Here is a 14,087-nt window from a genome sequence, read left to right as displayed (position 1 = left end):
AAATTAATCATATAAATGAAAAAGAATAATAAGAAGTTACAATTAAAAATTATAATTAACCTATTGAATTAAAAAATAAATCATACTGATTTAAATTTATAAAACTAAATTTAAATAAACGATTAAATTAAACAAAATTAAGTATTTAAATAATTAAAAAATGAATAAATAAAAATAATAATTTAAATTTATAAAATTAAAAAAAATATATTAAAAAATTAAGAATTAACCAAATAGAAAGTTAAAAATTAGTAATAAAGTTAAATTAATCATATAAATTTAAAAAATAATAAATTAATGTAAATTTATAGAATTTATAAGTTACAATTAAATTGATTTAAAAAATAAAAAATACTAATTTAAATTTATGAAATTAAATTAAACATAACAAAACAAAATTAATTATTTAAATAATTAAAAATGAATAAATAAAATTAATAATTTAAATTTATAGAATTTTAAAAATTATAATCAAAACTTTAAAATTAACCAAGAAAATTAAAAGAAAGTAAAATTAGTGATTTAAATTTATAAAATCATAAATAAAAAACTAAAATTAATTAGAATAATATTAATCTAGATATTTAGAACATAAACTATTCTGTACTTCCCGAACTTTATACATTTTCGATAAATTGAGAAATATTTAAAGATATATATTTCTAATTTTAATTTAAAATAAGTAATTGTTTATTAAAATTGTATTATTTATAATAATTATATTGTATTATATAAATGATAATTAATAGATAAATAAATAAGAATTTACACAAATGTGAGAAGTTTCATTGGTTTAGTATATTCACTTTTTTAACCTGAAGTTTCAAAAAATTAAAATTCTTCTAAGTACCTACAATTAAAATTGAACAATTCCGCGGGAGAACTATGATAAAATTAGCACACATTCTCACTTCCTTCAGAAATCTTAAATAGGATCAACCATTTTTTTATTACAATTTTATCACTAAAAATGAGTAGGATTTGTTTAAAACATATTTTTAAACTCAGAACGCACAATATTTTTTTAATTTCTCTTACTGGGGAATTCAAGTAAGTACACTGTGAAATGTAAATGTGACTTATGCAAATGAATAATCTGATTGGTGAGAATTTCCCAGTTATTCACAATTTGCAAAATAAATATACTTTTTTAATAACTAATGGTAATGAATGAGAAGAGAAAATTTATTAGTTCTAAAATTATTCTACCTTTTCTCTCTATTCAGGTGGTGCAGGGGTAAACTTTAAGGTCATAAATATATATTAAACATATTTGTTGTAGGATTGAAATGACATGTACATTTTACAAATTTCCTTTAAATTGAAATATATACTTTCTTTCATTTCCTTTATTGTCGAAAATAATAGTTTATCTACATAAATAAATAACCATGAATTAAAATTGTCTCTATTCAGGTGGTGCAGGGATAAATTTTGAAATCATAAATATATATTAAATACATCATTGTAGAATTGAAATGTCATCTACATTTCGTAAACTTCCTTTAAAATGAAATAAGTTCTTTCATTTCCTTTATTATTAAGTAATAATTTCTCTACGTAAGGCAACAACTATGAATCAAAATTGTTAATAACATACCATATAACTCCACAATATATCCTGAAAGGTATTCTGATTATTACACCCACACAAACTGACACAGAACCGTTTGAAATTTCATCAGTCGCTTTACGTTATACTCTCGAAAACCGTGTCGCGTATTGGCAGTTTCATTTGTTGTGGATGAAGGTTCGTTTTTAACCGGAATTGCGCCATTATGTGGGTTAGCGGTCATCCGGAACATCGGGGCATACCTAACTGTCGCCTATATCGTGTATGTTACGTCTATGCGGTTCACACACTAATAAATTTTGGATTTACTCAAAACGGCTTGGGGTCACCGATTTGGTCTGTAACAACTCACGGTTGCAGATGGTCAACGCGATTTAGAGGGATTCATTTACATCTTCGATTGGCACGAAGGCACGTGAGTTGTGGGGTTTACGATCCCGGACGTTAGAACTGATGAAAAAATGTGCGGCATCAATTACAAAGGTATATATCGATGTGTTTCACTTGCGTATATCTCGTGTCAAATATATTATACTAGGTGATATTTATTATCAGCAGTCGTGTCTAATTCTATTTAAGGATTCAGCTTTCGAATTCATCTAGAGTTAAAGGAACGGAGATTTTATGTTTACCAGTTACTTACATATTGTAAACATCACGCATTATCAGGGAACCTGGCTTGTTACGTGCCAATTAATGTTAATTAAAATCTGACAAACCTAATTTTATGATCACTTCCACATAATCTCACTTGTTTGCAATAACGATATGAACCAAAACAATATATCCAATTAAATTTCACATTTCCAAAATGGTTTTATATTAGGTATAATAAATATACGTAAAAATGTGTATTATCGCTCATATGTAAAGCAACAAATTAAAAAACATAATTTTATTTAATTGGATTTAAATTAATTTTCTAATTATAAAGTGTCATACTAAATTATATCGACAAGTTGGTCAACAAAAAACTGCAGGGGATGATTAGATACCAGCATTTTTGATCAAGGATTGCAGATTTACATTTTTGAAGCCTTTAAAAATTATTTTCAATTTGTCCCTCAAAACTAATACCTTCTCATCTATATGGAAAACTCCCAAAATGACCTCAGTATTCAAAAAAGATGATAAGTCTAATTTTAATAATTGCAGACATATCTTTATATTAAGTAATTTCTCTAGAATATTTGAGCAAGAGCTACATTCTGTCATTTATCGAAGTGTTCTCTATAAAATTTCCCCTAATCAGCACCGTTTTATGGTAGCCAGGTCCACCACCACTGAGTTGATAAGAATTACTCAAGATATAAGTTCGTCAATAGACTGCTACACTGTTAAACAAATTTGATACTTTTGGTCTTAGTGACAGTCTTTTTAATTCGAATGAGAAGGTACAATGGATTTAGATCTCACACATACAATACATGGTGGAGGAGGCATTATTGTTTGAGGATGTTTTTCTGCGTTTGGCATGGGCCCTCTAGATAAAATAGATGAGATAATGGATTATTTCGTTAATCGTGACATTTTGGAGAACCATCATTTGCCAAAAATAACATGAGTTTAAGGTGAACAGCACGATAAGTATCCGAAACACACACTTCTCAAGGAATACGTGCAATGTCCTGACCACCACAAAGCCCAGATCTCAATCCAGGTGAAAACGTATTGGATGAAATAGATAGAAAATCCATACAACTCTACGAAGAAAACTACAATGGATTTAGATCTCACACTTACACTACATCCTCTGACGTACCGCAGGGGTCTAACTTGGGACCTCTATTACTCCTTTTATATATTAATGACTTGTTGAGTTTGTTCTTATGCTGTAGTCTAGCCTATACTGATGATCTCTTACTCTACAAAGTGATATTGACACTTTGTTGGCATAGTGTCATAGTAACAACCTATAGCTAAATATAAAGAAATGTCTTAGTGTAAGTTACATCAAACGTAAATTTTCATACAACATAAATGGATGCGTGCTCTCTTTTCTACACTAGTACAAAGCAACTTGGAGTATTGAAGAGCAGAAGACTACTTTTTGCAAGAGAATATGTGAACTGGGCAAATGGGCAATCGAAAACAATTTGTTTTCCGATAAAAGTCGCTTCCAATTATTCAAATCTGATGACATTTCATGGGCGAGAAGAGCAATTAATGAAAGGTATAATCCCAAATATACTAAACCTATTGAGAAACATGGTGGAGGAGGCATTATTGTTTGGGGATGTTTTTCTGGATTTGGCATGGGACTTCTAGTTAAGATAGATGGGATAATGGATCATTTCGTTCATCGTGATATTTTGAAGAACCATATACTTTCATTTGCCAAAGATAACATGAGTTTAAGTTGAACAGCACAATAAGTATCCGAAACACACACTTCTCAAGGACTACTTGCAATGTCCTGACCAGCACAAAGTCCAGACCTCAATCCAGGTGAAAACCTTTTAAATGAAATAGATAGAAAATCCATACAACTCTACGAAGAAGTTAAAAATCAGTGAAAATAATTATATTGAGAAGCTACTGAAATTAATGAAAAAAGGTGTTTTGAAGTTATTGAAAATAATGGATATGCTTTTAGAGTCTAAATAAGGCAAGGCTAAAAGTACGTAAGATTGTTTTATTTTATAGTTGCTCTACTTTAGACCCTTGAATTTTTTTCAAATATTAATAAATGTTGTTACCAAACATAACTGCATAACTAATAATAATATGAATATTTAAACGAATACTTTTATCAAAACCAATAAAAATTTCTGAAGTTGCTCTAGAGATGAGCGATAGTGTATATGTCAGTTTATTCACCCATACCAAAACGACCATATTTTCGATAGCAGTAAACACCAGTCCGTTCGGATTCCTTCGAAAACAAATTTATCACAATCACGCCTTGGGCGGTCATCTTTTTATGTCTTGTGGTCACGTACAATTCCCGTTTTCTTTACGGCGCACATGAAACACCTAAACCTATAATGTATGAACGAGCTTCGAATTCCATTCACTTATAACTCAACCGAAGAGTTAATTGATGGCGTCTAATTGTAATAATTATTATATTCGCGTTATACGAAGGAATTACGTTTTTGACAGGTCTAACTTATTAAATGTAAAGAACCATAATTACTTGGTTACTTATATCTTCATCGTTGAGTAAATGTAAATGATTTTTCATCGAGTCCTTTCTAGTAAGAGGATTCTGTTTCCTTGAATTAAATGAGCTTTCGTTTGCTGGCAAAAAGGTGGATAAGTGAAAGCATCATTAAATGGCAACTTGATTAACTGGAACCTTTGATTATATAAAAAAAAATAATTAAGGAAATTGTTGAATATTGACAAGACAAAAACGTAGAATAAATTTAAACTATTATTTAACAAACCACAAATTATATGCGCAATGTTTTTTTTTAGTGATTGTAAACAATGATTATATGTTAGGTAAGTTGTAAATTTATTTTACTGCCTTGTTATAAGTTAACAAAAAAATTCCTTTGACGAATCAATTCATTACTGAGATCACGTAGCATATTTTTTGTGGTTCAATGTATTTGTACAAATTTCAAAAATATAATGACGGATTTTCTTATATATTGTCTAATTTCTTTAAATACTTATTGTGTCAATTAAACTTCTTTATCTCTTTCTCTTTATTAAAAATGTTTCAACCTACAATCTAAGCATTATTAAAAAAAAATGTAAACAAGAGTAAAAATTTATAGTTAATTTAAAAATTTAAAACTTAACATTCTAGATTACACAAAACATTAAGCAAAATTTATTTTTTGTCAATTCTTTTTAAATTAAATTTTAACAAAAATAAAGTTAATCAAATTTACAACCTTTAAATATTCTAGAACATCAGTTTGTTACAGTTAGTAACTCAAATAAGTTTTCAGACTATAAAATTCAGTGATAGTGATATTAAAAATTGTAAAAAAATGTAAAATTTATAATCAATTTAAAACTTAAAATTGTAGATTACGCAAAAGTTTCTAGAAAATTTGTTTTTTGTTCTTTCTCACTCAATTAAAGTTTAACAAAAATAAAATTAATCATATTTAAAATTTTGAAATATTAAAAAAAAGAGTTTTTTTTCTAATTAGAAATGCCTGAACAATTTAACAAAAATTACCATTAACTAACTAAATTAACAATAAATTAAGAAATTTGCATTTGTTTTGTTTTTAAATTGTTTTAATATTTAAAATTAATTTTAAATTGGACATTTTCTGTATTGTTATGTTAAATAAATAAACTTTTATTATCCATCTTTAATAAAACAGTTTCAAACTATACAATTCAATGAATTATACCAAAAATTGTTAAAAAATATTTTTTTTTAAATATTTTAAATATTGAAAATCTGGAATTGAAGTTTTAATATAATATTTAATTAGACTGCCTGAACAATTTAAATATTATAATAGCAAAAAATATCATTAACTAACTAAATTGACAATAAATTAAGAAAATTGCACTTGTTTTGTTTTTAAATAGTTTTAATATTTAAAATCAATTTTAAATTGGACATTCCCTGTATTGTTATGTTATATAAATATGAATTAATTAATTCTTGAAATATTTTTTGTGCCAAAAACTTTATTTTTTAAACCTTTAAAAAAACAGTTTCAAACTATACAATTCAAGCAATTATACAAAAAACAGTTAAAAAATAAAATTTTTTAAATCTTTTAAATATTGAAATTCTAGTATATAACCAAAATTTATTTTTTGTTAATTTTCCTTAAATAAAATTTAATAAAAAAATAGAATATTTAAAATCTTCTATTTAATCTATTTAACAAAATGATTAAATATGAATTTAAAAAAAATTAATAGTTTTATTCGTGAACCTGAAAATTTAATATTTAAAATCAATTTTAAATTGTACAGTGACAGTACAATTATTAAGCAAAATGAAAAAAATAATAATAAATATGTAAATATCAGTCATTAATTTTTAATATTATTTAAAAAGTTAATAAACAAAGTAATAACACAATCCTAGAACAATAGAAAGGAAGAAATTTATAAAAAAATAATTAATGATGGTAACATTTTATTTAATTACTTAAATTTATTCTGTCCCAATTATTAAAATATTTTATAATCTTTTTTAAACTTACTTTTAAAATTAAGATTACATTCTAAAATAGTAAATAATGAGTTAACTGATTCTGGAAAGAATGTTGATGCTTATCTTCAAACCTATGTAGGTCATTAATTAAAATTTCATTGTACCTATTGTTTTTATGGAATATTTCATCGAGTATTTTGATAATAATCGGTTTTATCTACTTACAAGTAACGTAAATAAACACATTTATTAGCATATGTGAACAAAAAATAACACATATTAAACTTGTTACTTTAAGTGATAATTTCTTATGTTTTATCATATTCACTTTTAATTTTACTCCTAGGTCTCCAAAATTAGTTCGTAGAGCTAATAGAAGACTGCAAATTAGCTCATAATTAGAAGGAAAAATATTTTTATTCACTCTACAAGTGAAGTGATTTTGGAAATAAAGTTGGGACGAGAACCATCACTTAAAGTTTAAAATCATTTCACTTGTAAGTAAGCCCGTGTGTTTGTTTAAGTTTTATTGACCCGTACTATTATTGTTCATTATATTGCAACATTTACCTTTTCTTATTAATCCCTTGAGCAATAACATAACACACACCAGAAATAATTCCAGCCAGCACACTAACCCCGAAGCCGGTGGTCACTGCGAACGACACGATATCCGAAGGCATTTTCGTCCAGATCAGCCCGACACCGCCAGACACAACGAACACCTTCGCGTCCAAATCACATCTCATCACCATCAGTCATTACGCGCTGATAAACCGGCGAATTCAAGTTGTTTAATTAGCGAACGCGTGACCGTATTGTTTATTTTTTTTTTTTTAATGGTACGGTAAGATTGATCCTTCGGATGCCGGTCCAGGCGCGGTCACGTGTTGCTACAGAATGATAAGAACGGCAGAAGTGAATGCCGAGGAAGGTGTTCCGTGCACTTGTCAGATGCTTTTACTTTAGGCGGAGATCACGAGACAAGACGCGGATCATTATCTACACCTGAGCGGGCTGACGTCTGTTCGACCTTCGCAAGGCAAAATGGTAAAATGCAATAGACGGCGTCCTTTAATTAAGATAAGAGTTTTCTGACAAAATGATATCTTGATATTTTGTTTATTAAAATGATATAAAATTATTTTAATGGTATCTGCCTAAAGTAACAGAAAATCGTGATGGAAATCTTGTTAATCTTAATTAAAATCTATAAACAGCATAAGATTGTATCACATCTTTTTCAGAATTTATTGAAATTAAAATACTGCACTTATAATTTTAAGATAAAAAGTTATTAATATCAGTTGATAACCAGCATATTGTTTATTTTATTTCAAATCCTGGTACATTATAAAGGAAGAAATTTATAAATAAAATCATTAATTTCCTGAAATAAATATACTGCAGTTATTATTATAAGTTATTGACATCAATTGATGAAAAATAATAATAATAATTTTAGCCAGAACAATATATATTAGTGGTTTTGAACATAAAATTTCCAATAAAAAATATGCCTCTTTGGAAATACCTAACTGTAGTTGGTTGGCTCTTTTTTAGAAAAAAAACATGGTTGCTTTCAATATTATTGATTTCGAAGATGAACGTTAAATTTTTTGAAGCAAAGTATTGGTGAATTTGACAAGTTAGAACCATAAGATTATCTTGGTTCTATCTCTTTGAAAATGCCTAATTATAGTATTGTTTTTTTTAATAAACAACTGGTTTCTATCAATATTATTGATTCATCAAAATCTTTACTATTCTCATTTACCTATTTCGACTGCATAGTTTCATCATTGGAGATCTGATCAGTTTTGTATTCCGAAGATCAATTAAGATACCTTATATTCTTGTTGGGAAGTGTTTTATAATTTTCACAACTTTTAATTTATTGGAATGTTCGTTCACTTTCAACATATCATCTGTGTCTGCCAGTGGAGAAAGCAGATCAATTTTAATCTTAAATTCACCATATCACCAAATCATCATCAATTTTTAAAAGAACTGAAACTTAGAATATCTTGTTCTAAAGACTATTTGCAAACAGTTAAATTTCTTGGAGCTGGGCAGTGTTTTCAATTTTATAAATATTTTGTCATCAATGGTACTGTTTGTCTAAGACTTGTCCTATATTTTCAGCAGTTGTGTCAAATGGCATAGATAAAATTGTAATTGCTTCATTTAACCGATTTTTTAAATTTAATAAGAACAAGTGTATGTGGTGGAAACTTCCTTGATAAAATTTTCAATGACCAACAACTCTTATTGATGTTGTCATCATTAAAATATTCACTATCGTCATTTACTGGTTTTCACTTTATAATTTCATCACTTGGGATCTTATCAGCTGAGAATCCGGAAGATCAGATATATTATTGCCGACACCTGTGAATGCAATGGGGGACCATTCTGTTTTTACAACTTCCAATTTGCTAAATAATTCGTTCACATACATTTTTTTATGATACGAAAAGTTCAACATATCGTATCTTCTGATGGAGAAAGTCACTAAATTTTAATCTTAACATGACCACACAACTCTTTAGGTGGTAACATTGAAGAGATGAATGTTCAAATTTTTTATCAGATTTATTGAGAGGTTAAAAAATCTAAAAAGAAAAGATAATTTTTATTTTGTTTCAAATTTACGTTACATTAAATTCTATTATACTCTTATCTAGATTTAGTTGTTTTCAGGCCAAGTCGAAGATTGATGCCGTGGGTACTAGACTTTTGTATTTCAATTTCAAAACAATCTATAATAAACTGATCCTTAGAATATCTACTTTTAAAGATTTATTGGAGCAGGACAGTTTAATTTTGGTAAGTTTGCCTGACAGTTTCTTCTATATTAGCAGCAGTTCTCTCAAGTTGCATAGGTACTATTATGCATAGTTCATTTTTTTAGTGTTATAAGAACATGTATAAGTGGTGCTGGAATCTTTCTGGATAAAATTTCTAAGCAAAAATAAGCCTTATAGGGAAGGTCTAAATACACTTTTGATTCATTCTCAATGAACAACGTGGTTGTTTTCTCTATTATTGATTTTAAGACATATGACATCACTTGAGACTTATCAGAATTCGGATGATCGAAGTTACTTTTATTATTGTCGGCACCTGTAAATGCAATGGGGGAGCATTTTATTTTTACAACTTCCAATTTACTAGATAGTTCATCCAGTTAATTTTTTTTATCATAACTTATCATCTGTGTCTTCCAATGAAGAAAATGGCTCAATTTTAATCTTAAAATTACTGCACAACTATGCAGGTAGTAAAGTTGAACAGATGAATGTCCAAACTTTTAGAGCAAAATTGTTGGAAGATTGGAAAATAAAAAAGGAAAGATGATTTATATTTTATTTCAAGTTTACGTTACATTAAATTCAATTATATTATTATCTAGGTTTATTAAACTACAAGCTATTGTTACAATATCGTCAAATATTGACAAATAATTAAGATCTATGCATGCATTGGGTACGAGCATATTAAAACTCCGAAGCCTTCCTATCACTCTTTCAATGTGTATTCGAAACGGAATGACTTTTTTCAATTCTAACAGTTCTTTTTTGCTGCTAGGGGTATCACTAGGAGTTCTTATAAGTTTGCAGTTGCACTGTGCTAAGATATTGTCAATATTTTTAAAACCTCTGTAGGCCACTATATCACTTTTATGACGTAGATTATCAACAAAACCACAGTTTTCAAAAATTGTTGTATCAGAGGCACCGCCTCCAAATCCAGTAGAAACAAAATTTATTAATCCATCAGGAGTACATGATATCATATATTTTAAAGTATTGCAACCCATGCATTCGGACCAGGTCGAAGACTCATGTCGTGGGTTGCTAGGTTTTTGTATTTCAATTTCAAAACAATCTATAATAAACTGAACCTTAGAATATCTACTTTTAAAGGTTATTGGTAAACATTCAACTACCTTTATTGGAGCTGGGCAGTGTATTAATTCTTTTAAATGTTTTGACATCAGTGGTACAGTTTGTCTGAAGGTTTGTCCTATATTTGCAGCAGTTCTACCAAACTGTATAGATAACATAGAGCATGGTTCATTAAATCGAATTTTTTTTAGTGTAATAAGAACATCTGTAAGCGGTGCTGAAATCTTCTTCGATAAAATTTCCAAGCAAAAATAAGCCTCTTTGGGTATGCCTAAATACAGTTTTGGTTCTTTTTCAATGAACAACATGGTTGCTTTCACTATTATTGATTTTGAGTCGTCATCAAAATATTCACTGTCCTCATTTACTGGTTTCCACTCTGTAGTTTCATCACTTGGGAGTATACCAGAATAGAATTCGGATGATAGGAGATACTTTATATTATTATCGACATCTGTGGTTTCAATGGGGGAGCATTCAGTTTTTACAATTTCCAATTTGCTGGTTTGTTCATCCACTTCAATATTTTCATCAAAGGAGTTCAATTTATCATCCGTGTCTTGCGATGGAGACAGCGGCTCAATTTTAATCTTAAGATCACTACACAACTCTTCAGGTGTTGAAGTTGTAAGTTGTGGCTCCTCAGGCTGAAAGTTATTTTGCTCAACATCATTGCAAATTCTTTTTCCAGCACGAGGTCTCTTTGATTTAATATTACTCGTGTGTTGGCAGTCAAAAATATGCGGTACTGCCTCCTTTTTTAACATTATTGGACCACCCATCATTTTCCATCTCATGAAATTTTCTACGTCCTTCTCCAGCTGAAAGTCATATATAACATTATACGCCAAAAATAGTTCGTATAAATTGTGTGACATTTTGAAAGGTACTAATGATATAAGTAGTAATCATTAGGTCTTTGGCCATAACTCAGAAACTATTTACCGAAAAGGTATAAGAAAAAGATATTACATTTTTAAAAAACTTTAGGAAATAAAGTAATGAAAGAAAAGAGCTTTCAAACTTAATATCAAAAGAAATAATTTTTTGTCTATATTTTTTGTACTAAAGATTAGTAAGGGTTAGTTAGACTCCTTAGTTTTCCTCGTAGAAACTTAAATATATTCTCTACTTTTTCAGGTCATATTTTTTATGAATACAATACTTGTTTTTGAGATATGTCAATGATAATATCAAAAAATGTCTAATACAGATATTAATTTACCTCAAAATGATCTTCACAGCAATGTCTAACACTTGTTGCTGAAAGCTCGGCCTTTTTATAATCCCTTTTCATCGCTTTGCACCACTTTTTACGTATACTAGCGTTCTTTGGAACACATATAAATATTTTTGTTGGCGCCGTAACCGTAGTATTTCTACATCCAGGGACTATACAATATTTATATCGTGCTCTTCGAGATTCAGCCATAATCAAAACGCAAACATATAAATACGTACGCTGCAAGCGTAAGACAAATCGTCTCTGGTAACACTACACTTTCCAATAAGCGCATGGGCAATGGTGACGTCAGAAGACCGGTGCACGCTCGCGACCTTATTACAGCAACAGCGTTGCCTATTGTACTTAACGTACGTTAAGTGTATATTACAAAGCTATTTCGTGTCCACAATTTTAAATCAAGTAAATATATAAATTATAAATGTGTTATTATATTTTTATCATATTGGTGAAGAAATACAAATATTTTTCTAAAGTAGTAGAAAATATAAACGAAGTTATTAAGTAATTTAATAATTATTAGTAGACAGATAGTGATAGAATTTTCTTACACAGTGTCACCTAATTTACTCATTAAAATTTTAGAAAAAAGTACTGATTTGAAATTTTTCTAGCAATTAAAAATTAACTTAATCTATTTTGCTAATTTATTTATCATTGGCGGTCTAACACAAATGACGGTAAAGCCACCAATTTTGATCTTGATCCCATAAGGAGACAATCTTAGTACTCCCAAAATTTATGCAGGCTGTTCTATATACAGTGGAGGCCAGACTACCCTAAAGTTAATTAACAAAGGCACATATTTAATTAAATAAAATCAAAGTATTTTATATTTTATTTAAAATAATTACGCTAAATTATTTCTATCATTATTCATTTTCTAAATCAAAATAATTTCTAGCTAAATAAAATCTTAAACAAAATAACTGCGAAATGTGTCTCTGGACATAGAAATAACATGAAAAATATTTATTTGTTAAATAATTTATAAATAAAAAGGGTGGGATTTATTATTTTTCAATTACTAACCACAATTCGTCAAAATTTGATAATTTTTGGTGTCTAAATTGTTATATTGTTCCACAAGTTTTCAATTGTATTTAGATATGGATTTTATACTGGACAACTTTGTATGCATGCTTCGTATCATTATCATACATTCAAATCCATGTAACTAGTAAAATATTGTTGGCAAGTGGTTCTATTATATCTCTCATGTTTTCTCTATGCACGAAATGGTCCCTTTTACTAATAATTTTTTGTAATAGTACCATATCATGCCAAAGAAAGGTACTCCAAACTAAAACTTTTCCTCTACCGTGTTTTAAAAATTTGTCGTTTACTGATTTTTCAAATTGTTCTATCAATAAAAGCAGTTGTTATTTTGTTCGAATGTTTTCTTATTGAGTTTGTTATTTCATATTTGTTATTGTGATATTGTAAACCATTTTTCGGAAGCAACTTATGTTTTTAGAACTTATGTTTTATGTTAATTATTTTCCTCTCCTCTGGAGGGCAAACCAAATCAAACTAATATATGCTTTTAAAATATTCTCCGACATTTATAACGTGTGTAACAAAGAAAGCAAAAAACTATGGAATATTGAAATACTGATAAGATACTAGAGAGAATATTATAAAAGACAAAATATCATAATTATATTAAAAGTTAATTTTTATAACTAAAGCTAAAAAATACATTTTTTCAATGTAACATTTTCGTATTAATACTTATCAAAATATAAAATTTCATTTAGTGAAATGAAACTTTTTTTTTTCATTGATGTATTTAATCATATTTCTTAAATAAAAAAACTTTATTCTTTTTTAAAGAGTTAAATTATTTTAAAATTCGTTATTTATCTGGATAAATTTAAAATATTTATTAAAACACTATTAAAATCAGTACGCATTTGAATTTGAATGCGAATATTTTCTAAATGGTTAGAGTAAACGATTAACCACAAAAATCCTTTTTTGTAGAGCATTTAATTTCCTACAAAGATATATGTTTACATTTTATAATATTTATTCATCTACGAGTTGTAAAATTTAAAAATAAAAAATAAATTTTTAGTAAATTGTCAAATTTTGACCTCCAATATCTTCTAAACGGTAAGAGTCATGAAAAAATTGTAGAGCGTCCAATTTATTACAAAAATGCAAATAGAAATTTTCTATACGGTCCAGTCCATAAAGAAATATGATTTTTGCCATATGGGACTGAAGAAAAAATGAAAAACAGAGATTGTGAGGATCTTCCTATTA

The 14,087-nt window shown here is 27.9% G+C and overlaps 2 protein-coding genes across 2 annotated transcripts in view; both read right to left on the bottom strand.

Annotated features, from left to right (window-relative positions):
- LOC109599854 (uncharacterized) overlaps positions 1 to 7,540 on the bottom strand; it is a 53,654-nt gene extending 46,114 nt beyond the window's left edge. The window contains exon 1 of the mRNA XM_020015903.2: positions 7,233 to 7,540. Within this exon, the coding sequence (XP_019871462.2) occupies positions 7,233 to 7,417 (185 nt within the window). The 5' untranslated portion in view covers positions 7,418 to 7,540. The remainder of the gene's footprint in view (positions 1 to 7,232) is intronic.
- A 2,477-nt stretch (positions 7,541 to 10,017) lies between these two features.
- Positions 10,018 to 12,005, bottom strand: LOC126265403 (uncharacterized). The gene is made up of 2 exons (XM_049966759.1): positions 11,799 to 12,005; positions 10,018 to 11,394 (listed from the first exon to the last, which is right to left on the bottom strand). The coding sequence occupies exons 1-2, from the start codon at positions 12,003 to 12,005 to the stop codon at positions 10,042 to 10,044; spliced, it is 1,560 nt and encodes a 519-aa protein (XP_049822716.1). The 3' UTR covers positions 10,018 to 10,041.
- Positions 12,006 to 14,087: the final 2,082 nt, after the last annotated feature.

Source organism: Aethina tumida, chromosome 4 (assembly GCF_024364675.1).
Source record: "Aethina tumida isolate Nest 87 chromosome 4, icAetTumi1.1, whole genome shotgun sequence".
NCBI classification, from domain to species: domain Eukaryota; kingdom Metazoa; phylum Arthropoda; class Insecta; order Coleoptera; family Nitidulidae; genus Aethina; species Aethina tumida.
This window is presented reverse-complemented; position numbering and strand designations above follow the sequence as displayed.